General features: G+C 41.2%; 1 protein-coding gene across 2 annotated transcripts in view; it reads right to left on the reverse strand.

Moving 5' to 3' along the window:
• Positions 1 to 428: 428 nt before the first annotated feature.
• Positions 429 to 24957, reverse strand: part of DGCR2 (DiGeorge syndrome critical region gene 2) — a 30559-nt gene continuing 6030 nt past the window's right edge. For both annotated transcript variants that reach the window (XM_053470610.1, XM_053470602.1), the window contains 9 exons: positions 18393 to 18515; positions 13420 to 13545; positions 12309 to 12519; positions 11856 to 11932; positions 11498 to 11674; positions 9802 to 10005; positions 6722 to 6874; positions 2225 to 2461; positions 429 to 1671 (listed from right to left, as the gene is read on the reverse strand). In XM_053470610.1, the coding sequence (XP_053326585.1) occupies positions 1412 to 1671; positions 2225 to 2461; positions 6722 to 6874; positions 9802 to 10005; positions 11498 to 11674; positions 11856 to 11932; positions 12309 to 12519; positions 13420 to 13545; positions 18393 to 18515 (1568 nt within the window). In that variant the 3' untranslated portion in view covers positions 429 to 1411. The remainder of the gene's footprint in view (positions 1672 to 2224; positions 2462 to 6721; positions 6875 to 9801; positions 10006 to 11497; positions 11675 to 11855; positions 11933 to 12308; positions 12520 to 13419; positions 13546 to 18392; positions 18516 to 24957) is intronic.

The raw sequence follows: 24957 nt of genomic DNA on the forward strand, positions 1-24957 counted from the left end.
ACAAAATCTTACAGTGGCATACGGAACAGGATAATCACCAACTGGTTCTTTTCAAAACATACTGTTCCAAAACACTTTTTTTCTTTTCTTCTTTTGTTAATATTCACACGGGAAAACGAAAGAAGGCACCTAACAAAAATCTAAAGCTGCATTTTATTATTTTAAACAGCTTCTACAATGAAGAGTTCCTAAAAACCTCTCTTTCTCCAAACCGCATGCCCTCTCACTACCTGTACAGCGCATTCTGATCCTACACTCCCATGTAAACTGTAGAGTCCCGGCATATGTGGACATGCGGTGATATGGTTACTCAATATAAACAATAAAAAAGATGGCTACAAACTGCATGACTAGTTTGGGATACTAGATGGTAATATTCTAGTACTAAAAATTGGAGAGGACATTAGAAATGGTTTTTGGGGGGGGGGTTTAAATCTGCTGGTCCCAACTGAAGACACTGGGGTTGATTCACTAAAGGGAGAGTAGTGGTTTCAATGCCCCTAACACTCAATTTATTATAAACCGTTAACCCATGCAAGTTTCTCCAGGGGCTGAGCTGGTTCTGTATAATGCATAATTCAATATGACAGGATGAAGATTTTTTTTTTGTGATTTAACTCTACATTATAGCAGAAATTCGCTGGGGTTGGCAGTTTATGATGTATAGTGACGTTAATGAGTTGAAACCACAACTCTCTCTTTGGTGATTAGATCCCATTATCTAAACCTTACAAATATAGAGACATATCCATAACCACCTATTTGCCACATACAAATATGATTTCACAAGAAACATGGAAAGGAGATGGGGGAAAAAAGTTTTATGCAGAGATTAACAGTTGGAAAACCAACAGCAAATACGAGTGAGCTTCAGAGTCACCACAAAAGTCTTCATGATATCAGAGCATTTTCAAAGGTCATATCCAGCTGGAGCAGTTTACAGTATTGATAGGGGTCCCATTAAAACATCTCTTGCTTGATTATTGCAAGTTAATTAACGGAAAAAAGCAGGAAAAGGAAAATACAGTCCTAAATTCTGTATCAAAAAAGTCAAAGAGAGCGACACTGTCCCCTTTCTCCCGCGGTTCCTTTGTCTCGCACATACACACTAAAGGGGAATGGAGAAAGTGCAGAGCCTGAAATGTACTATTACATTGTAAATCATGATTTCAGACCAAGTTGAAACCCGCCTATTTAACACCTGAGCTGCCAGGGGAGTTTCGCAACTTGGTGTAGACACCTTAGGTAGCAAAAGGGGTGATAAAGGAAAAAAATATTAATCTAGCTAAGAGGGAGTTTTGGGAGCTGACTGAAAGTGGGCAGTGTTCCACGCTTTTCAGGGGCTCAGCTTTGTAATGGACACTGGTTGCGTGCTGCTCCCGGGTTGATGTACAATTGCTTGTTTTCTTTTTCACACAACTGTGTTGACAGAACAGTTACTGGGTGATGGTCCCAACTGGCCATCACTAGCGAAGGCTTCACTCTGGAGGGTATTAGGTGGCACTAGCAAGGAAGTGCTACCATCTTCAGAGTCTTCAGTATCTGCTCGGGGATGAGTAAGTGGTGGTACCGCTGGAGGCAGTGGTTCCTCAGAGGTCTGAGGGGATGAGGCGCTGCTACTACTTGCAGTGGAGAGCTGGCCCAGCACAGCTGACTGATGAGTCACTTGGTCTAAGTGGAAACAGGGATGAAAGAAATAAAATTTAAGTACAGGGGGACATACACAAGTAAAAGAGCAAAAACGGAGAGGACTTTAAAGGGGAAAAAAAAGATAAGACTATATGTAGAGGTTTCCTGCAACTTTAGTTCTACATAAAGTACATGTATTATACATGGCTCCACTCTTTATATGAGATTTTATAGTATGCCGAATTAACACAATCTATACTGAACCACTGCATTGTTGGGAATAGGCTGTACAATTAGCTTCAGAAAAACCATGTATGTGGATTCCCTCTCAGGCAATAAAAATTAAATCTCATTGTTCACTGACAAGAAATATTCTTGGAGCTAAAAAAAAAAAAAAAAAAGAAAATTGGTGTGGCAGTCCAGAAACAACTATAACATACAGATGCAGAAAAAATGTAAATGTAATTGATGAAGAGCCCATCTATGCTTTGACCTAAAGTCTAACTCAATTCTTGTCATTTTGAGGAGAAGAATCTTGACAAATGCAATGTAAAAGGTGATATGGCAAAATACAATACCAGTAAGTTCAACTCACCAGGTGTGGAACACAGAATGATATCTGGGCTAATTGATGCTTCATAGGGTGGAGGTGGGTCATCAGGATGTTGGGTATCTGAGTACTTGTAGGCGGTGTAAGGGGGAGGTGGCTCGTGGAAGTGGAAGGCTCCACCTTCGCCATCATCTGAAAGATGGAGTGGGGTCAATCCAGTGCCAAATCCATCCGGTCCATAATCAAATCCAGGCATCCTGCGTCCCAGATTAAAGTGATGAACTGCAAGGAGGAATAATGGGCATAATATGTAAATTAGCTGATTTTATGAAAGTTCCCTTACAGCACTTCTAAGACTTTACAAGAGAGCAGTAAATGCCGTACGAAAGTCACAAAATAAGAAGCAGCTATAATTACACTACATTATTTATTTTAAATAATATATGAACATAATCTACAATAAACCCTGTTTAAAGGAATTAGGCAAATAAGGCGTTATCAGTCCTGGATTCAGACTTGTTTAATGAGATGGTAATGTTTCCCGATTTGGGTGCAGAATGCCAGTTTCTAGATTATTGTCTCGGAGGCGCCGAGCAGGGTCACGTTATGTGACCCTGCAGTAGTAGAGCAGCAGCTCACACATAGTGCAAACAGCAGTATAGACAGGGATTAGCGTGAGGCAAGGAGACCTGCAGTGATGAGAGAGCATGTGAGGGAGAAAGGGAGTCTGTATGTCAGCATAGGTTAGAGTGTCTGTGTAAACATGAATGCATACAGTTTGTGTTAATACAAGATGTGTATTTGGGTGTATCGTATTACCCACAAGTGTATTGTGTAACGTGTCAGGGGTGAGCCTTGGGTTAGTGGTGTATCTAGGCATCCACTCCAGACTAAGGGTTTTTCTTCCGAGGATAGAGGAAATGCGTTTTCTATATGAGCCATAGGGTCAACAACAGAGTACCAAAACGGAAGACAAGTTCCTGAAAGACTTCTGGATGGAGATCCTATTCTCCAGGATGAACCCAATCCTACTCAAGTAGTCCGTGTGAATAATCAGGGAACTCTGGATGTGTACGTCTGCCAGACAGTAAACGTAGATTTTGGCCCAGTTGAAAATACGAACTGCCAAAAGCTCCAATGGAAATCTTCTTGTACCCACCTTGCAGTGTTAAATATGTTCCAGCAGTCCTATTAACAGTTCAAATCAATATTTCTTTGTAGATTATCAGTCTCTCCCATGTCCTCTAAATGATGGATATAGGAGGCGAGCTTCCTGAGACGACCATGTCCCTTGAATGGAGTGGGTCCTCATAAATACTCCCCAACCGTGATGACTTGCATCTGTGGAGGTGACTGTACAAAGTGGAGCCCACCAAGACAGACCTCTGGTTATATTATGAAGATTTAGCCATAACCAAAGAAAATATCTAATGTAGGCAGGAACAGAGAACTCTTTGGTAGTAGTTGTGGAGCCCTTCCATCCAGGAGAAACATCTGTAGTGCATGTAGCTGGGTCAGAACACAGGGAACAGACATCTTGGATGCTGAGATGAGTCCTAACACCACCATAATCTGTCTGATGGAGCAGGGGAGAGGAATCATGAGATCCCTGGTCGAACCCGCAACGCATTGTACCTTCACTGGTGGAAGGAAGGCCTAGATTGTATAAAACTGCTCCCAAGAAGGCAAGTCTCTGGGAGGAAGTAACTGGGTGTCCACGCACCAGATAAGCCACCACTACAAGTATTTTGGTAAACATGATGGGCCAAAAGTACTTAAAACGGAAGGTGAGCAATCCCTCAAGGGCCTGGAGAAGCCAGACGTAGAAATTTTTGAAAACCAACATGCACATGCAGCTAAAACATCCTGCAAGTCTAGAATAGCCAGATAATCGCCTATGTCCAGCACTTCTAGTTAAATTCTGAATTCCAGTGGTAGGATGAACTTGATCAAGAAACTGAGATCTATGATTAGTCTTGATTATTGTCCCTCCAAAAACGTGACCCCTGAGAGTCTAGCGGAAGGAAGAAGCCACAAATCTACTGGAAGGACTTCAGAAAAATTCCATAGTGTAACCGTGTTGAACGATGTCTAACACACAATAATCTGTGGTGACGGATCCCCAGACTAGAGCAAAAAGGAGGACCCGTAGGACTTCGATGGTGCTGGAAGATCTCCGTTTGGTTTAGGCCTGGGAAACTGCCTCCAACATGTGTAAGGTTTGACTTTTTACAATCTGGAAGATCTACCTGGCTCTTCATCCCTTTAAGGATGATTTAAACATGGGAGGGTATTTACCTAGTGGTGACTTGAATGTATCATCTGAGCTACTCCCAAATAAATCCTTGCCAAGAAAGGAATTATTGGAAATACCACACAGTCTATTCTCATCAGCTAAAACACATTTGGGAGCCCAAAAATCAATTGACAGTAAACTCTCTGGTTCTAGAACAAGGAGGACAGAACTAGGAATCACTTTGTTGCACAGGGATCATGCCATGTGCTTATACTGAGGTAATCCAGGAGGTGAGTCCTAGGAAAGCTTTCTTAAATTGTTTCTCAGCCCAAGATGTCCATGCAACTCACAGGTGATCTCCCAAAGTTCCAATGTTTCCTAGCTGCTTGCTCATGAGATTCCTCTACCAGGAGTTTACGGGGAGCTAAGGATATACAGTCATGTGAAAAAGAAAGTACACTCTCGTTGAATTCTATAGCTTTATATATCAGGGCATAGCAATCATCTGTTCCTTACCAAGTCTAAAAATTATGTAAAAACAACCTCAGATGAACTTCACACGACATTACACTGTGTCATGATTTATTCAACAATAAAGCCAAAATGGAGAAGCCATGTGTAGACAAGTACACCTTATAATTGAATAGCTTGCACAACAACCTTTAGCAGTAACTTGAAGTAATCATTTCTGTATGACATTATCAGTCTCTCGCATCGTTCATCTTTACAACATTGCTTCAGTTCATTAAGGCGTGCAGGCATTGGTTTATGCACAGCTTTTTATGGTCCTGCCACAGCATTTGAATAGGGTTGACGTTTGGACTTTGACTGGGCGATTGATTCTTTTTCAGCCATTCGGTTGTAGGTTTGCTGGTGTGCTTGAGATCATTATCCTGTTCCCAATTTCGGCCAAGCTTTAGCTGTCGAACAGAGGGCCTAACATTTGACTCTAGAATACTTTGGTATATAGAGGTGTCCGTGATCGACTCAATGACTGCAAGGTTCCCAGGCTGCAAAACAAGCCCAAGTCATCACTCCTCCATCACCGTGCCCGACAATTGGTATGAGGTCTTTGGCGAAAACCAAAAGCATATATCAGCACAAACATGGCGCTGTGCATTATGGCCAAATATCTGGGTCATTATGAAGAGATCAGTGATCAGCTGACATCATTGGGCTCCCAGTCTCTTTTTAATGATTTAATTTACATTTCATTTTTGTCCCTTGATTTTTTCATATTTTTTTTTGTAAAGGGAAGAAACTATTTTTTCTGTTTTGCTGATTATAATGTGATCAGCAAGCAGGGTTCGATAGCCCTACATAACAGATTACAATAATTGTAATTAGCCAGCAGGGGCAGCAATGGGAGAGCCCTACATGCTCTCGTATATTCAAGTGAACTTCTGGTGGGCATCAGCAGTGTAACTTACAGCGTGATCGGGCATTCCTTTAATTATAGGGTACCGGGCCGCCAACAGGGGAGGGCAAGACTGTTGATAAAGGTCCCTGTTACCTCAAAGTCAGGATGTACCTGTACGTTCTAAAGGGATTCTTGCCACAAGCATTAAAGGACTTACAGGGGACACGACAGGATAAAATTTGTGTCCGCTGACTGGCTGCTTGAACCAGTCAATCAGTAGTACGAATGGTCTCCCACTAAAAATCAATGAGAGAACTTTCTGCAGACGCACGTCTTAATAGATCCCCTGTCTGCATCGTTTCCTGAACCAACACTGGAGCAGAGGCAGTAAGTAGAGCATGTATCAGGAGATGCATTGGGCTGAACATATCTCCTGTACAAAAATAGCTCTGAGATAGGGAAACGGCAAATGCATATGAAGGGATTTTGCAGGATCCATCCATGATTTTGCAAAGGAAACACAGAAATGTAATTTATCATTTGCATAAGATGGCTGAAGTGTTCTTTTAAAGCAAAACAGACTGAGAAATCTGGCATTTTATCATGTCCACTGAAGGTTTACTCACATAAAACAAATAAGCTTCTCCTGTTTCTAGTGGCTGTTTTAACTGCAAAACTTAAGAACTAGGCAAATTTCAACTGGATTAAAGAATAATTTTTTGGAAGAGTTTTGGTATTAAAAACAGTACTAGGAATGAGGTTTCTAATGCTGCATTTATAACATTCTGTAAGTTTAATAAGTGGCTCTCCACAGCTTAAACAAAAAAAATACCAGATGGTATTTTAACGTAACACTGGAAAATTGGATTTAGAAATGATGTCTTTTCATAATAATGCCCATGCAGCCTAAAAAGCTATGGAAAATACATGCATGAAAGGCGCTTACGGTTGGCTCCAATGAGTGACTCAATGTGTTCCCTGCGCCTCTGCCGCAGCCGATGCACCATGAAGAGGAGGAGTGAGAGGATGAGGAAGGAGGATATGCAGCTCACGATCAGGCGCATGCCGCTTGCCATGGAATCAAACAGGCTGTTCCCATCTACAGAGAAATAAACAAGCTACTGCTGACTCTCATTCATCACTATTCAGGGAAATCCACAAATGTGTATTTTATGCCTGCAAGTAAAGCATGTATAAGGACCTGAACAAGTATAAAAAAATACATTATAACATGATGTGAAGTCATGATTTCTAAAGACATGGATATTATGCATCAACTCTTTCTGTAATTCTTTCAGCGGCAAAGAATACCAAAGGTTAAAAATAAATAAACTTAGATCATTCAACCAATAACTCCAAATGACTCCCGTCTCCTCCACACGAGTAAGCTGTATTCTAAACACTCCCTCTTTCTTTGGCATACAAACACGAGCATCAAAGATCACTCAGATAAATGGAAAATCAAGTAAACGGGAACCAAAAAAAATCCAAAATCAATTCTGAAATCATTCAGCAAATTGCCTTTTTTAAAACTACAAAAGAGGAAAAAGAATAAAAAAGGTTAAGGAACAGATAAATCATAAAACCACAGAATTCTTAAACTAATAATAACCGGCAAACCAAAAAAATAGCGGTAGGGTAAAGTATAAATGAAAGAGTAACGAACAACCAATATAACATAGTAAGGGAGGGAATAATATCCATGTCTTTATAAATCATGACTTCGCGCCATGAACTAGTGAAATCTGATAATTTACAAAGACACGGAGGCTCATATTACGCAGGATCAAAGCTGTGCTAACACTGTCAGAAAAATGAACAGTCGGCTTAAAACAAAAAGCACAAAGTGTAGATTCTCTAGACCAATATGCAGCCTTAAAGAGGTCTTCCCGCTTACACCCCAAATGTGCAACCTTTGAGGCCATCGCATTTCTTGTGGAATGAGAACCGAAAATGGGAAGATTCACACCTGCTTCACTCAAAATCCATTTAACACATCTAGTTAAAGATGTTGTAGAAACAGGTTGACGGTTTTCTTTCTGATTTCTGAATATTCTTGCTTCCTAAAAATTCTAGGTATATCCTCATTCTCTCATGTAACCGAGCAGAAGATGGAAACCTAATTTAAGTGCGGTTTTCAAAAGTTTAGAAATTTCAAAATTCACTCCTTCCATAACTAACATCTGAAAACCATTTACATGAAATCAGACAAAATAGAGTCACTAACTCGGCTGATAACTGACAAAGTGATAAATCATGATTGGCAGGCCATTCAGAATACTTGCAGCAAGAAAATCTGATGACCTTCAACAAACAGCATACTAAAATATGCTTAACCGACAGTACCCCTTTCAAACCTTTACGGTCTGCCGAAATAACCAATCCGTACAAATTAATCATAAGGTAAGCTAAACGCTGATCAAAATGAATGGACAAAAAGGAGAGAATCGAAGTTACAGGTGCAAGAATGAGATTCAAGTGTCTCTCCAAGCACTCCATGTATGCTCGTAGGCTGTCCTGGTCACTGGGATGAGGCATGACTTTTCTCAGTTTATACGAAAACCCAGATTCTGAACATGTAATTGGAGTGTTGAGATGTTCTGGACAACATCTGCATATCATCGAGGTAGATAAGCCTTACCCCTCTTTTGCGCAAGTAGTCTACTACCGGCTTTAACATCTTGGTAAAACACCATGGGACCAACGACAGACAAGTGAGTCGCCACATCTGTCCATCCCAACCAAACGGCAGGAAGTCTTGATGGTCCTCCGCGATTAGGACTGTCCAGTACACATCCTTTAGATCCACGAAATATAGTAGGTCCCTTAGGCACCGAATGCCTTACATTTGGAAAACGTTCATATCTTATACAGGCATTTAGAGGCCGAAGATTGATCACCGGCCGAAAACCGCCTCCCTCCTTGGGAACCAAAAATACTGTATTTGCTCGATTATAAGAAAAGGTTTTTTTCAGAGCAAATGCTCAGAAAAATATCCCTCGTCTTATAATCAAGGTCGTCTTATAACCAGACCTCAAATAGAGGTCTGACTACAAGACTAGGGTCCAGATCCCCTGCAGTGCTGCAAGGGACCTGGATCCTCCTCTCTGGTTACCTCCGCTGCTGCTTCCTCTGGGGGCTTCTATGATGGAGCGCCGGCGTGACCGTCCGGTGCCCCATCAAAGAAGCCTCAGCGGAAGTTCCGGCTGCCAGAGTGGAGGACCCCTCGCAGTGCTGCAGAGGACGCGGATCCTGCCACAACGACTAAATGTCGCCATATGTGGTGGGCACCAACAAAATTGCAGCCACAACCGAGAAAAGAAAATGTGTCTCGCAGCAAATGGACAGTTGCTGATATGGCCGTCAGATCCTGAACAGAAAGGCCCTCAAGTAGAGCACAAAATATAAAATCATAAAATTAAGGGGGGAAAAAACAGGAGAGGAGGGGACACCAGCACCACATAGGATGAGAGAACAGAAAAATACATAACCACACAATTAAACACACTCACAGAAGACACCATACACAGACATTCTATACTTATCTGGGAAGCAGGAAAGAAAGAGAGGGAGTGTTTAGAACGTAACTTACGGGGAGGGGAATCATTTGGAGTTGTTATTGGTTGAATGATCTAAGTTATTTTTTTTTGTTTCTTTAAAATCGCTGGTGTTCTTTACTGCTGAAAGAATTACAGAAAGAGTTAATGCATAATATATCTGTGTCTTTGTAAATTATGGCACTGAAGAGTTGTTAAGAGAACTTACATACCAGAAATTTGCAGTTTCCTACAGATAAAAGACTGAATTTATACCAGACCGAGGTATGAGGATGAGTATTAACACTTTCTTAAACAGCCTCACAAACTAATGCTGTATGAGCATGGTAGAAAACACAGCTGGGGATGGCAAAGCTGTAAACCAGGCATGACTGTCTATGTTAGGAAAGGAAATATACAGAAATATAAAAATAAAAAAATAAAAAACACTACAGAAATATTTTTCATTTTTCTTCAGGCATTACCTTACCTGGATCCAGGCACGTGAATTTGCAGCACTCCTTGGGATCTTTACGATAATGCTGGCAGCCTTGCGGTCCCTCGCACAGCGCAGCCACACACATTTCTGGCTCACCGTTGTGACATGTACAGCTGAGACAGGGGTCATTTCCCTTTGGAGTGAAGTAATAACCTTCGTCCACAATATTGTCTTTAATGTCGACACATGTCTGACCTGGCAAAACATACCGAGCATTACTGGTCCATATCGTGCATCTGTTTTATTTGCCTCAAGGCCATTTTTTACGTTGGATGTTTATAGCATACCATAAGTAGAAAAGTAAATGAGAACACAACCCTATTACTAGTATTAGATTAAAACAGTTTCCTTAGCGCTTATGCAATGACAAGTTTACATCTGATGCTGTACTGGAAGTATATATCTTGCACTGCCCTGTCCCAACAGGATTCCACCTTGTTAACTAACGTTTTCTTTGGCCTTAAATACAGTGATGTACTTTAGCATTTAAGTAAATGTGGTTTTATATCAGTTTACCACACTAAACTGCGTATTTACGTCAATGTTAATGAAGTCCTGCTTAATTCTTTCCTTCCTAGACTTTTATTAGTCAGTGCCCAGATGATTGATACTATTGTTTATCACAAGGAAGTAGAGCTGAAACAACGAATCGATAAAATCGATAACGGAAATCGTTGTCGATGATTTCCGTTATCGATTAATCGAGTGATCGATTCGTCGTTGGAGCACTAGGCTCCTTTTACTTACCTCCGCAGAGAGAGAGAGAGAGAGAGAGAGAGAGAGAGAGAGAGAGAGAGAGAGAGAGAGAGAGAGAGAGAGAGAGAGAGAGAGAGAGAGAGAGAGAGAGAGAGAGAGAGAGAGAGAGAGAGAGAGAGAGAAAATATTGTTTTTTTTTATCCGATTAATCGAAAAAATAATCGACCAACTAATCGATTATTATAATAATCGTTAGTTGCAGCCCTACAAGGAATACACTTTGGTGTTTGTCCAACGTTACAATAACATAGAACACATACACAACATATATATAGCTTATATTTATAATCTGAACGCTAGAACAGAAAATAGTCGTTATCAACCTTTTTTCTATTGTCATACTTGTACAACACTTTAGTGGGAGATCCCCTTTAATCATCAAGCCAGACACAGACGAATGAAAGTCAATAGAGGAAGTGTCTTGGCAATGTCATGAAGAATCAGCTCAGTGTGGTATTTGAGCAGGCAAGGTCAATGCAGACTATTACACGATATTTGCAAAAAAATAGAAACCCTCATGTCGGCTTATGAAGTGAATTCTAACCATGTTCAAGAGCCCATACACAACACCAATATTGAGCAGTTACAAAAACACAAACCAACAGCTGCCACCTGTTTGGATCCAAATCAGCTGGATAAGCAGAAACCCTAAAATAGCCTGGTCATTTCCTAAGGGTTAACACAGTTTCACATTGCAGGAGGTTACACTGCCAACTCAGTGACATTCACAACAGTGACAGTCAAGGTACATCACAAGTGGAAATCCAACGTGCCCTGGCAATCATGTCTCCATGTGAATGCAAATTTCATATTGTGCATGGGGGATGAAACAGTGGAAATCAATACAACTTTAAAACTTATAGAAAATAATTATGGTGGACTGAGCTGTTGCCCATATATACACTCCCCTATACTATTACCACCTACTTACTGCGTTTGCAAAGGAAGGAGGACTTTTCATAGCAGTTCTCAGCATACCAGCTGTGCAGGCCATGATGCCGCAGAGAAGGCAAATGGAAACACTGCAGTTGAGCACACAAGATGTTTTCATTTTCAGACATCGCTGTTCCAAAGATGGGCACAGGAGGTAAAAATACTTCAGAGGAACCTATTGGAAGGGAGTAAAATGCTGGGTAATGCAATAAGCAAAGCAGAAGGACTTGATCCAAGTGACTGGGAGACCTCAAGAAAAAAATGAGTACATTCAGGAGGCAATGTAACAACCAAAAACCTTCTACTGCAGAATCTACAAGAGGACACTGGAGATATCCAACAATTGCATCTCGTACCTTTATAAGCCACCTCCCAATGTCCTTCTACAGATTGATTTCTACCGGTGATCACAAACTGGTAACCAACCCACAACCTGATTACAAACAAAAAACATGTTTTAAAGAGTTTAGTAGGTCACATAAAAAACAGACAATCAGTTTTTATTAAACTTCAATTAATCTTTGAAAACCATGTATTTAAAAAGCAAGCATTAATAATAGCTTTGAGACTACTGTACATGTTGGGGCACAGTAAGCGCAATACACAAAAATACAGCTTGGAATAGAACACCAAAGTGGATGCAATAAAGGGGCGCTACATGTGTTGTACTTAAACCTATGGAAAACACTTCAACACTGAATTTCCTCTCAAACTAGAGGAAGATAAATTTGTTTCATGTAATAAATTAAGAATTAAGAATATATATTCAAAGACCATGCCGCTGTGGGATTTTTAGATTCACGTCTCACCTCCTTTGTTCCTTTCTTCCAAACGGCCTCTCTTCCATGTCCCATTCTTGGGCAAGGATGAACTTCAGCTCCAAGTCTGTGGTGAAGGTGGCCAGTGACCCATTCACCTTCTGACAAGTCTGCACAGCATCCCAATAATTTTCTCCTGCAGAGTACACCTTGTAGCAGCTGGATGTTCCCTCGTAATGGTGCCATCCTGTTGGGCATTTTCCTAGAAAACATGCAAGAGAGAAGGGGAACACACCCCATCACATAAATACCTTTAACAGAACAAACAGATTACATAAATAACAGATAAACATCATTTAGTAAGATAAAATAGCACCCAACTGTGTTTGAGAGCCCAAATAAGTATATATATTGCATTGAATAAATGAACAGATCTCACTAAACATATAAATACTGTTTATCAAGACCATACATTCTCCTTGGAAAATCTTCCAGGGTTAACCATTCACAAAGTATAGTACACGCAACTTTGTAAAATATTTCCAGCTATATTTAATAAATATATATAAAAAACCGTAAGAAGTAAATAAGGAAATTGCATATTAGAAGGTCAAATACATAATTCAGACAACACTGGGTCGGGAGGCAATTTCAAGTCCCACAAAAACAGGACTGACCCACTTGTGGATGGCAGGAGCACAGTGAGGTCGCTTAGCAACATTACGTGCCCTTGTGGTAAAGGCCTGGCCACTCACACAGTATGCAAGTGGCCAAAAGGAAGTGTGTTTGTTAGTTAAGGGTTATGGGTGCACTCAACTTTACCTTTGCCCCAGGCTAAAAGTTGCCAGCCCTCCCCTCCTATACATTTAATTTGATGGTAGATACAAATGAAGCCCATCTAGTCAGCCCTGATGTGAAGACTCAAAGCTATTAGTCCCTGGTTTCATTTTAAATTCAGAATATCTTTATGCCCATCCCACGCATAAATGTCCTTACTTTGGCCTCTAGCACTTATGTTAGAGGCTAGTACGCTTACAATAAATGGGAATTAAAGCCTGTTTCTCTGGAGCTTAGCTGCAATTTCTTTACAAATGACGCAATGATAAGACAATGTATAGGACAAATGAGGTCAAGTATCACAAATTCAAGTAATGCAGCTTACTGCTGAAGCGGACTGGCTGGGCTAAGTTAACAGTGTGAAAGCGGGGTGTTTCTCCACTCCTGCCTCTGTTGTGCCGTCCATCCATAGTATCCTTTCCATGAAACGTTCGCTGGTCTCCACCAGGACCTGCCATAACACAGAAAGAAAAATAGCCATTAGAAAAACCAAAAATTCTAGTTTTGTCCGGCATTAAAACAAGTACAAAGGCCCTTTAAACATACCCATCTACGCAAACAGTTCCATGGCATTGGATTGTACATTATACAAATAGCTGTTAAATAAAAAAGTTAACACACACTGGAATTAAAACAAAGGTTTATGGTCTTATTTGCACGCTCGCAACAATCTAAAACAACGTTTTGGTCACAAAAACTTAACACTCAATTGACCTATAAAGCAGGCATTTAAAAGTTGTTGCCATTAAAAAAAATAAAAGTTAAAAACTGATGAGGCTTCCTGAGCGTTGGTGGTGTGCTTATGTTTTTAAACATTCAGAGGGGAGGGGGAAAAAAATCAAGAGTAGAGAGTGTAAATAAAGTGGAAAAGTACCACAAAAAAAAATTAATAATAATAAAAAAAATTAATAATAAAAAAAAAATATATATATATATATATATAAACACTCAGTCGTTTGCCAGTTCATTAGGTCTCTAATAGAAAGGCAGTTTGGGGATGTGATCCCCATTCTTCCCCTGGTACATGTGAAAAGGTCATTTGGTTGTTGGACACAGCTGCAGGAAACTGCCGAAAGGCAGGTGCTGCTCTGGATTTAGACCGCAGGAACGTGTTTTGCCGAGTGATTTGAATGCCACTTGTGCAGGAAAGGGTATCAACTTTACAGAAGCAAGGGCTCAGAACTGGCTGATGCACCTGTCCTTCCAGAAGATCTGACTACACAGAATACCCAAAATGTAAGATTTAACTTATACACGGTTTAAAAATCACAGTGAGGCTTTTGATCTCTTGGGCATGTACATGAAACGTGACTTGAAACATCAGATGTGATAATAAAACCGAGAAGCCAAAGCTATTGTTTGGATACAGTGCTGAGCATCTTCTGTTATTTCACATCTGAATATAAAACCAATAAATAACCTACTAGACAATAATATCTTGAAGTCCTGATCTTACTGCCTTGGGGTCAGCAATAAAATTCCTTAGTATAGAACACCCAGGAGGATCATGTGACCAGAGTTCAACCGTTCCTCTGCCTTTACATGGTTTCTCATTCTATGTTGCTACGTGGGCATGTGGGTGAAAGAAGGTTATCTAGGCCAAGAACCTGGTACTTAAGGATTAAAAGTTCCAGGGTTTACCTAACACATATTAGACACTAATTTTAGAAATGTCTCCATACAACAGACACACTCTGGTGTTCTTGATATAAGATACAAATCATTCATGTGTCTAAATAAAGCTTAGGACATGACTTTGAAAAAGCTCTCCTTTTCAGGTTAGATCCATAGATCCATTTTCACACAAAGTAGGAAGGTCATCCTAAGAGACACGAATGAAACGGGAACAAACAATATAGCAAAGGAATTCTACCAAGCGATCAAAACCCAAGTGCTGGCTCATCTAAAAGGTGCTGACGACTAAATGTCAGTCATTTAAGCAGAGAGCCAATAGCGTTAGAAAGAAAAAAAATGGCCTCTATTCTGGACCCAAGCTTATTGAATACTCTCACTAATGTCAGTTATGCAAACTGAACTCTACAGTCATTGCCAAAGCATTCTACTCAAATGCCAGTAGCTGCTGCAGGACAGTGTCTTAATGTTATCGCTATACCATGCAGAATGAAACACACAACTGAATTAAGGGTAATACATGCCAGAAAGGTTAAAGTTGGTACAGCACGATGATTACCTAAAAATGCATGCATATAAACTAGGGCTGCAACTAACGATTATTTTAATAATCGATTAGTTGGGCGATTATTTTTTCGATTAATCGGATAAAAAAATACATTATTTTAAATTGAAGAAAAATTGCAATAAAAAACTTACAATTTACACTTTCATCTCTTTATTGCAATGGCCTCTCTCTATTCACCTTCTTATTTTACTGACATAATAATAAAAGCTACAAGAACCCAAACACAGTGTTTCTCAAACTAGGTTTTAATTAGGGCTGCAACAACTAATCGATAAAATCGATAATAATCGATAATGAAATTCGTTGGCAACGAATTTCATTATCGATTAGTTGAATCGATTATTATCGATTATAAAATGAGGGTTTTTTCAGAGCAAACGCTCTGAAAAATCCCCCTCGTTATATAATCCGTTTAGTCTGACTCACCGTCTCACAGCAGCAGCTCCTACTCACTCCCCCTCCCTGTAATCACTGTGACAACTGGCCCCGCCCCTTCCTTCTCCAGGCCAGAACCACATGGCTGTGACACTCATCTAACTGTAACTATATGTGTGTATATATATATATATATATATATGTATGTAATATATATATATATGTAATATATATATATATATATATATATATATATATATATATATATATATATATATATATATATATATATATTTGGGCTACTGAAAGTTAGGGGAGGTGGGGGTTAATTTAGGGGCAGTTATGGTTAGTGGGGTGTTTAGGGTTAATTTAGGGGCAGTTATGTTAATAGGGTGTTTAGGGTTAATTTAGGAGCAGCTGTGGTTAATGGGGTGTTTGGGGTTAATTTGAGGCAGTTGTGGTTAATGGTGTGTTTAGGGTTAATTTAGGGGATGCTGTGGTTGATGGGGTCTTTAGGGTTAATTTAGGGGATGCTGTGGTTAAGGGGGTGTTAAGGGTTAATTTAGGGGCAGTTATGGTTAATGGGGAGTTTAGGGTTAATTTAGGGGAATCTAAATCCTGGGGGCAGTGAAGTGACATATCTGGGGGTATAAGGCATATACAGTATATAAGGCATATGTGGGGAGGGCAGTGTGGCATGTCTGGGGAGGACGGAGTGGTGTATCAGGGTGTATAAGGCATATCTGGGGGTAGAGTGGCATATCTGGGGGTAGAGAAGTGGCATGTCTGGGAGGCAGGGTGGCATGTCTGGGGAGGATGGAGTGGGGTATCAGGGGATATAAGGCGTATCAGGCACAGTGGCAGATGTGGGAGGCAGCGTGGAGTGGGAGATGTGAGAGGCAGCGTGGAGTGGCAGATGTGGGAGGCAGCGTGGAGTGGGAGATGTGAGAGGCAGCGTGGAGTGGGAGATGTGGGAGGCAGCGTGGCATATGTGGGAGGCATTGTGGAGTGGCAGATGTGGGAGGTAGCATGGCGTGGCATATGTGGGGAGGGCAGGGTGGCATGTCTGGGGAGGATGGAGTGGTGTTTCAGGGGGTATAAGGCGTATCAGGCACAGTGGCATGTGGGGGGTAGAGTGGAGTGGCAGATGTGGGAGGCAGCGTGGCGTGGCAGATGTGGGAGGCAGCGTGGAGTGGCATATGTGGGAGGCAGCGTGGAGTGGCATATGTGGGAGGCAGCGTGGTGTGGTATATGTGGGAGGCAGCATGGAGTGCTGTGGTAGGCAGCGTGGCATATGTGGGGGGGCAGCATGGCATGTCTGGGAGGCAGCGTAGCAAGCCTGGGCTCAAATGTGCATATATTGGGGGGCTGGTTGGGAAATAAAGACATGTATTATCAAAGTTTTTTTATTCTGCTGTTTGTATTTAACATCATTTGTTTAGTAAATTATTTTAAATAAATGAAAAATTTACATTCATTTTTTTTATCCGATTAATCGAAAAAATAATCGGCCAACTAATCGATTATTAAAATAATCGTTAGTTGCAGCCCTAGTTTTAATACAAAGTTATTAGTAAATATTAATTCATATGTTAACTATTTTTCATATTTAATAAAAACTGAGAAAAAAGCCTTGTTTAAATTTTTTTATTTACCAAACTGCCCCCAGTTATGCACATCTGACCCCCAGCTTGCCACTCTGCCCCCATATATGCCTTATACCTCTTATATGCCAGATTCCACTGTGCCCCCTGATATGCCACTGTGCCCCTGATATGCCTTATACTCCTTATATGCCAGTGATATGCAACTGAGCCCCCTGATATACCTTTTACCCCCAGATTTGTTTTATGCCCCCCTGATATGCCTAATATCCATATGCCTTATACCCCCTATATGCCCTAAAAATTCATAATACCCCCCATACACCACTATAACTCACCCATACACCACTCTGGCTCCTCCCCCTCCCATACAGTAACGGTGCCGGGTAGAGAGGCAGAGTGATGTATGGGAGGGGGGAGGAGGCAAAGTGATGTATGGGAGGAGGAGGAGCCAACGTGATGTCAGTAACGGTGCCGGGTAGATTGCAGAGTGATGTATGGGAGGGGGGAGGAGGCAGATGGGAGGGGGAGAGAGACGGAAGTGAGAGACCGGCCGACAGTGAGGGGAATCCAGGTCCCCTGCAGCGTTGCGGGGGATCTGGATTCCGGTGTTATAATCCGATCTCTGTTTGAGGTCGGATTATATAAAGAGAGGAGTTTTTCAGAGCATTTGCTCTGAAAAAAACCTCTTTTTATAATCGATAAAAATCGATCCGATTAATCGATGATGAAATTCGTTGCCAACGATTTTCATAATCGATTATTATCGATTTTATCGATTAGTTGTTTCAGCCCTAATATAAACACCATTGGAAATACAAGGTAGTCCACCAAAAAAAAAAAAAAATCCAATCTTCTGCGATTGCATTGCCAAACTCTAATACTAACTCCGTAATTAATTGGGTCTTACAATTTCATCACGGAATGAGCGAGGTATTTATTGTTTGTGGTCAACACGTGAATATTTTATGAAGGCTCAGGCATACAAATGAGCAAAGGTAGAAATTTTTGCTGGTCAGACATCGATATGCCCAGCTACTGATTTGATGTGTGTTAATGCATCATCTGAAATTCAGGAGTGGAACAGCATGAAAAATACGGAGACAAGAATAGACTTACCCGGACAGTTAACCTCATCACTCTCATCCTCGCAGGTCGGCCATCCATCACACTGCCAGTGCAAAGGAATACACTGGATTGTACCACTGTGGCATGCAAACTGCCCCGGGGTACAGCGCAATTCTGCAAGAAAGAGAATGTTACATTTAGGGCATTCCAACAATTCTACCTCGGGTTCAGCACATGAACAAAGCATTGGCCAAAAAGTATGCGGCGTAAAACTACAGCGTCTGTAGTAAAAAGACAAATGTATCAATGTGAACGTGAAGATATGTTTATGGGTTTATAACTTACTGTCAAGGTAGTAAAACCTGTTTCCTGGGATTCATGGTACATTGTGATTTTGTAAATGTGGTTGTCTTAATGTTTCTGTTAGGTTCCCTTTATCAATTACTCAGAATGTATACAAAATACTCATTTCTGGTTAGAGTACTGTAAATATAATCTGTAGGGATAGATACACTGTAACAACACATCCCCGTGGGACTTCTGTAAAGTCATAACCTCAAACATAAGGTTCAAACTGTAGGGTTTTTTTGCCAACAGCCCCAGGTCAGAGAGTTTGTTACCATGTGACATTTGTTTCGGCGGTACTAAGCAACTCTACACCTAATGAGGATTTTTTCATTTATGGACTTAAATGGCATTCCGCAGTGCTGTATCTCATTTACAGTTAACAAAACTGCATACATATTCTGTCTATTGTCTAGGGCTGCAACTAACGATTATTTTAATAATCGATTAGTTGGCCGATTATTTTTTCGATTAATCGGATAAAAAAAATGAATGTAAATTTTTCATTTATTTAAAATAATTTACTAAACAAATGATGTTAAATACAAACAGCAGAATAAAAAAACTTTGATAATACATTTCTTGTCTTTATTTCCCAACCAGCCCCCCAATATATGCACATTTGAGCCCAGGCTTGCCACGCTGCCTCCCAGACATGCCACGCTGCCCCCCCACATATGCCACGCTGCCTACCACAGCACTCCACGCTGCCTCCCACATATACCACACCATGCTGCCTCCCACATATACCACTCCACGCTGCCTCCCACATCTGCCACTCCACGCTGCCTCCCACATCTGCCACACCACGCTGCCTCCCACATCTGCCACACCACGCTGCCTCCCACATCTGCCACTCCACGCTGCCTCCCACATCTGCCACTCCACGCTGCCTCCCACATCTGCCACTCCACGCTGCCTCCCACATCTGCCACTCCACGCTGCCTCCCACATCTGCCACTGTGCCCGATACGCCTTATACCCCCTGAAACACCACTCCATCCTCCCCAGACATGCCACCCTGCCCTCCCCACATATGCCACGCCATGCTGCCTCCCACATCTGCCACTCCACAATGCCTCCCACATATGCCACGCTGCCTCCCACATCTGCCACTCCACGCTGCCTCCCACATCTGCCTCCCACATCTGCCACTGTGCCTGATACGCCTTATATCCCCTGATACCCCACTCCATCCTCCCCAGACATGCCACCCTGCCTCCCAGACATGCCACTCTACCCCCAGATATGCCTTATACACCCTGATACACCACTCCGTCCTCCCCAGACATGCCACACTGCCCTCCCCACATATGCCTTATATACTGTATATGCCTTATACCCCCAGATATGTCACTTCACTGCCCCCAGGATTTAGATTCCCCTAAATTAACCCTAAACTCCCCATTAACCATAACTGCCCCTAAATTAACCCTTAACACCCCCTTAACCACAGCATCCCCTAAATTAACCCTAAAGACCCCATCAACCACAGCATCCCCTAAATTAACCCTAAACACACCATTAACCACAACTGCCTCAAATTAACCCCAAACACCCCATTAACCACAGCTGCTCCTAAATTAACCCAAAACACCCTATTAACATAACTGCCCCTAAATTAACCCTAAACACCCAATTAACCATAACTGCCCCTAAATTAACCCTAAACACCCCACTAACCATAACTGCCCCTAAATTAACCCCCACCTCCCCTAACTTTCAGTAGCCCAAATATATATATATATATATATATATATATATATATATATATATATATATATACACACACACACACATACACATTATATGTATATATATATATATATACATATACTTACAGTTAGATGAGTGTCACAGCCATGTGGTTCTGGCCTGGAGAAGGAAGGGGCGGGGCCAGTTGTCACAGTGATTACAGGGAGGGGGAGTAAGTAGGAGCTGCTGCTGTGAGACGGTGAGTCAGACTAAACGGATTATATAATGAGGGGGATTTTTCAGAGCGTTTGCTCTGAAAAAACCCTCATTTTATAATCGATAATAATCGATTCAACTAATCGATAATGAAATTCGTTGCCAACGAATTTCATTATCGATTTTATCGATTAGTTGTTGCAGCCCTACTATTGTCACAAAACCTACAATGAATATTTAAGAATGTCGAATTATTTACCCTGCATAAATACATTGAATCTTTTTCCATTTCCACGATTACCAGATATAGCCTTATCGTGTATAACATGCTTCTGGGAACCTAAATCTTAAATTGTTACTTTAAAATTGCTTGGTAATTCCTTACAGTCACCTTAATGAGATGCCTTCTGTGAAATATTCTATTATGTGGTACACAAAATCTCACAATGAATACCGCATTTGCTCAATGACTATTTTTCAGACAAAACCCAGACAGAAACAAACAAACAAAAAAAAAAACCCTCATATCATGTTAATTATGAAATAGGACCGTTGCACACCCAACTAAGCCGCTGGGCTTGTAATTCACGCTCTCATTCATCCTCTCACACGCCCTCTCTCTAGGTCTCCCTACAAGCTCCATAAACAGTTTCCTGGATTTACAGAGAGAAGATGCAGAGAGACTTCTTTCTCTGAGAATCTGTATTCCGTAATGCCGTATTCTAGCCAATTGGAGTGCTTCCGCAAACAGCCATAGCCACGGTGCACACCACGGGGACAGCATCTCCCCATTCCTCCAATTAGGTGAGAGGGTGTGTCCCAAAGCTCCACCTCCTTTGGCGGAAGCACCTGACTAACAGAGCCAATAAAAGTGGAGAAGAACGGGAGCTGCAGGAACGGAGATATGGACACGGACAACAAACAGTGGCTTTTAATCTTTTTACAATCCGGTCATCTTATTTTGAGGCATTTTTTATTAAAAAGCTTTAGGGTTTGTCTTCTAATAGAGCAAATACGCAAGAGAGGTTTTATGGACTGATGAGATGAGAGTGACTCATGAGTCTAGATTGGATGGGCCCACGGCTGGATCAGTAACGGGCAGAGCTCCACTTCGACTCAGAAGCCAGCAAGGTGGAGGAGGGATACCGGCATTAATCAAACACGAGCTAGTTGAACCTTTTTGGGTTAAAGATGAACTCAAACTCAACTCCCAAAACTACTGCCAGTTTTTAGAAGACACTTTCTTCAAGCAGTGGTACAGGAAATGGTCTTCATGTTTTTTGTTTTTTTTAAAAGATGATTTTATGCAGGACAATGCTCCATCGCATGCATCGAAGTACTCCATTGCATGGCTAGCCAGTAAAGGCCTCAAAGATGAAAAATTAATGACATGGCCCACTTTCCTCACCTCATGGCCTAAACCCTATTGAGAACCTGTGGGCTCTTCTTAAACAGCAGATTTATGCTGAAGGAAAACACTACACATTTCTGAACAGTGTCTAGGAGTCTGTGGTTGCTGTTGTCGTCAACAGATTAAGGAACTGACAGACTCCATGAATGGAAGGCTTATAACTGTTATTGAAAAGAAGGGTGGCCATATTGGTCACCGATTTTGGTAGATTTTTAAAGCACATCTTGCAGACGTGCCGGCAGCGGAGGTTGTTTATGCTCGCGTCGCCGCTGCCAGTGAACGTCTGCGCAAACAATCTTCCTTGCCGGTACTTCCCACGGCGGAAGTGCCGGCACTGGAAGTTGAATTCGCGTCATGCGTAGATGTCCCCCGCCGGCCCCGCAAGACCCCGTGGAGTCTGCACCGGTAAGTCTGGTGGGGGGGGTAGAGTGGCAGCATATCTCGGGGGGGTGTACAGTGGCAGCATACCTCGGGGGGGTACATCTTCGGGACAGAGTGGCAGCATTTCTTGGGGGGGGCAGAAACTTTTTTCTTTAAAAAAAAGCACCTAACTTTTAGGGTGCAGCCTATATTCGGGTGCGGCCTATATCCGAACCAATACGGTAGTTGCCCAATAATTGTGCACAATATATGATATCCTAAGAAAGTAAAAGTGAGGTTTTGGCTTTCTTAAATATTCAGGCTTAAAGTTTCTTAACATTTTGGATTGAGGGAGAGCACTGTAGTAGTTCAATAATAAAATGAATTTTCAAAAATACAACTTGCATAATAATTTTGCACACAGTGTACATATATTCGGTAGCATAACTAGCAGGGGGCATGGTCTGCCCCGGGTGCTGCTCATCAGAGGGATGTCCGCCACTAGAAGAGCAGGCTCGGTTGGGAAAATCTCCCTCTAATCGGCTTAAAGCCAATCAAGGGAGCAGGAAGTCTGTTAATGCAGACCTGTGCGTTGGGATTTGCGGTCATATCCCGGCGCACAACACTGAAGCCACGTGCACTTACTGGAAAGGAAGGACGCAGAAGAAGAGCTTTTTTTTTGTCCAATTTTGGTGTGTTAATAAAATTGTGGGATTTTATTTTTTTTAAAAAGGTGTGGGGGTCATTTTCGGTTTCAGCCAAGTGAATGCTGAATTTTCGGTTTCGGTCAAGAATTTTCATTTTGGTGCATCCCTACTATATACTAAGCCACACGCCACATCAATGTTTGGCTTAGTATATAGCGATAGGGGTTATGTTGCATTATTGTCAATGTCTGGCTCAATGTATAGTGATAGGTGTTATGCTGTACCACCATCAATGTCTGCACCAGTATATTATGATAGAAACCATGCAGTTTTAAAGTGTGGGGGGTTGCCGCATACAGGATCCGCCCCAGGTGCCAAATACTCTAGGTGTATATTTACAAGCTAATGCGGGACCCGCCTCCCAATGCAGTCCTCTACTACCTACTACTAAATTTAACACGCTGTTGAAAATAACTCATTAAATGCTGAACAGTGTTGAACACTCAAACCCTTCACAGAAACATCTTTTCCATCATGTAAAATTTTCCAAGGAATGCTTAGCTGCCATGTGCTTTTAAAGAAGCTTAAAAAGAAAAAATGCCATAAAAGTGTGTTTTTTTGTGTGATTGAATGTTTAGAAGAAAATATTAAATGACAGATCTGCTTATTTGTTTAACATGCCCAAGGGCTCGATGTATTCCGTAAACAGAAGATCATATAGTATCTTGAACAACGCAGTTCACTATTTACAAGTTTACTGGACTATCTAAGACTACCGTCTCTTCTCATCAGGTCTTCCTTCAATTTGCTATATACTGGTATATATTAACTTCACATCTGCATTAAAGCTTTGAGATCTCTCTCTCACTCTTAAGTGTGTTCACACTGCAACAGAGATGCTGTGTTGAAACCCCTAATGCCATGTTGATTTGGTTAATCTCCTTGTAACTGGCTCCTTACCACGTCTCATTCGTGTAGCAGCATGGCACTCTTCTTCTTCTGGACTAGTATGTCATAACACGTGTTCAGTATATTATTCATTTGTATACTTGTAATTTGTATTCCCCCCTGTTGTAATAGCACTAGAGCATCTGCTTCTACGCTATAAATAAAATAGATTCCACGTTACGGGGAGAGGACTTAAAAGCCTGTTAGAAGACCCTCTAGCACAGAATTTTATACCCCGGTTTGAGACCGGGTAATTAAACGCAAAAGCCATTTCTCTAAACAGAGGGGCTTCAATTCCCAGAAGGAGAGAATTCTGCAGGAAAAAAAATTAACTGGGAAGTCATCCAAATATATTTAGCAACATATAATCCAAAGCATAGCATGCCACTACAGGCTTAGTTGCTCTAAAAGAAAGGCAATACGAGACTCAACAAGAAATTATTCTTGCATTTTATGCATTTCAGGTTTAAAAAGTGGAACGGGGCAATACAAAATCTAGAGACTACTTTCCATTCACTTCTTAGCTACGCATGAAGCAAAGACTTTTCCATTCACTGTGCTAATGAACCGTGGGAAACAATTCTCTATGCTGAGCACATAGTTGGGAGGTAAACAATGAAGAGTCTCCTGTCCGACATCCACAGCAATTCCACTTCACATATAACAGTCTGTTGCGAAGCTTTACAATAAGATGTAAAGTAAAAGTCTGAAAAAATTAAAAACCATAAAATGAATACATAGCACCCATGATTTCAAGTTAGAGGGCGGAAGTCAATTCTACTTCATAGAAAGCACAGTGGAAACCTGGAAGTGGAAGTAGTGCTGTCAAACTAAAGGATGTGCATAAAGTTTAAAAAAAAAAAAAAAAAAGTAAAAAGCTCAAACAAAAACTATATTGTAAACTCGTTTTAGGAAAGAAAAAAAAAAACCTTGGGATATACTACACATTTAATTCACACTTTATCATTACAGACACCTTTAGATCGTTTTATAC

This window comes from Spea bombifrons, chromosome 1 (genome assembly GCF_027358695.1).
Source record: "Spea bombifrons isolate aSpeBom1 chromosome 1, aSpeBom1.2.pri, whole genome shotgun sequence".
In the NCBI taxonomy this organism is placed as follows: Eukaryota; Metazoa; Chordata; class Amphibia; order Anura; family Pelobatidae; genus Spea; species Spea bombifrons.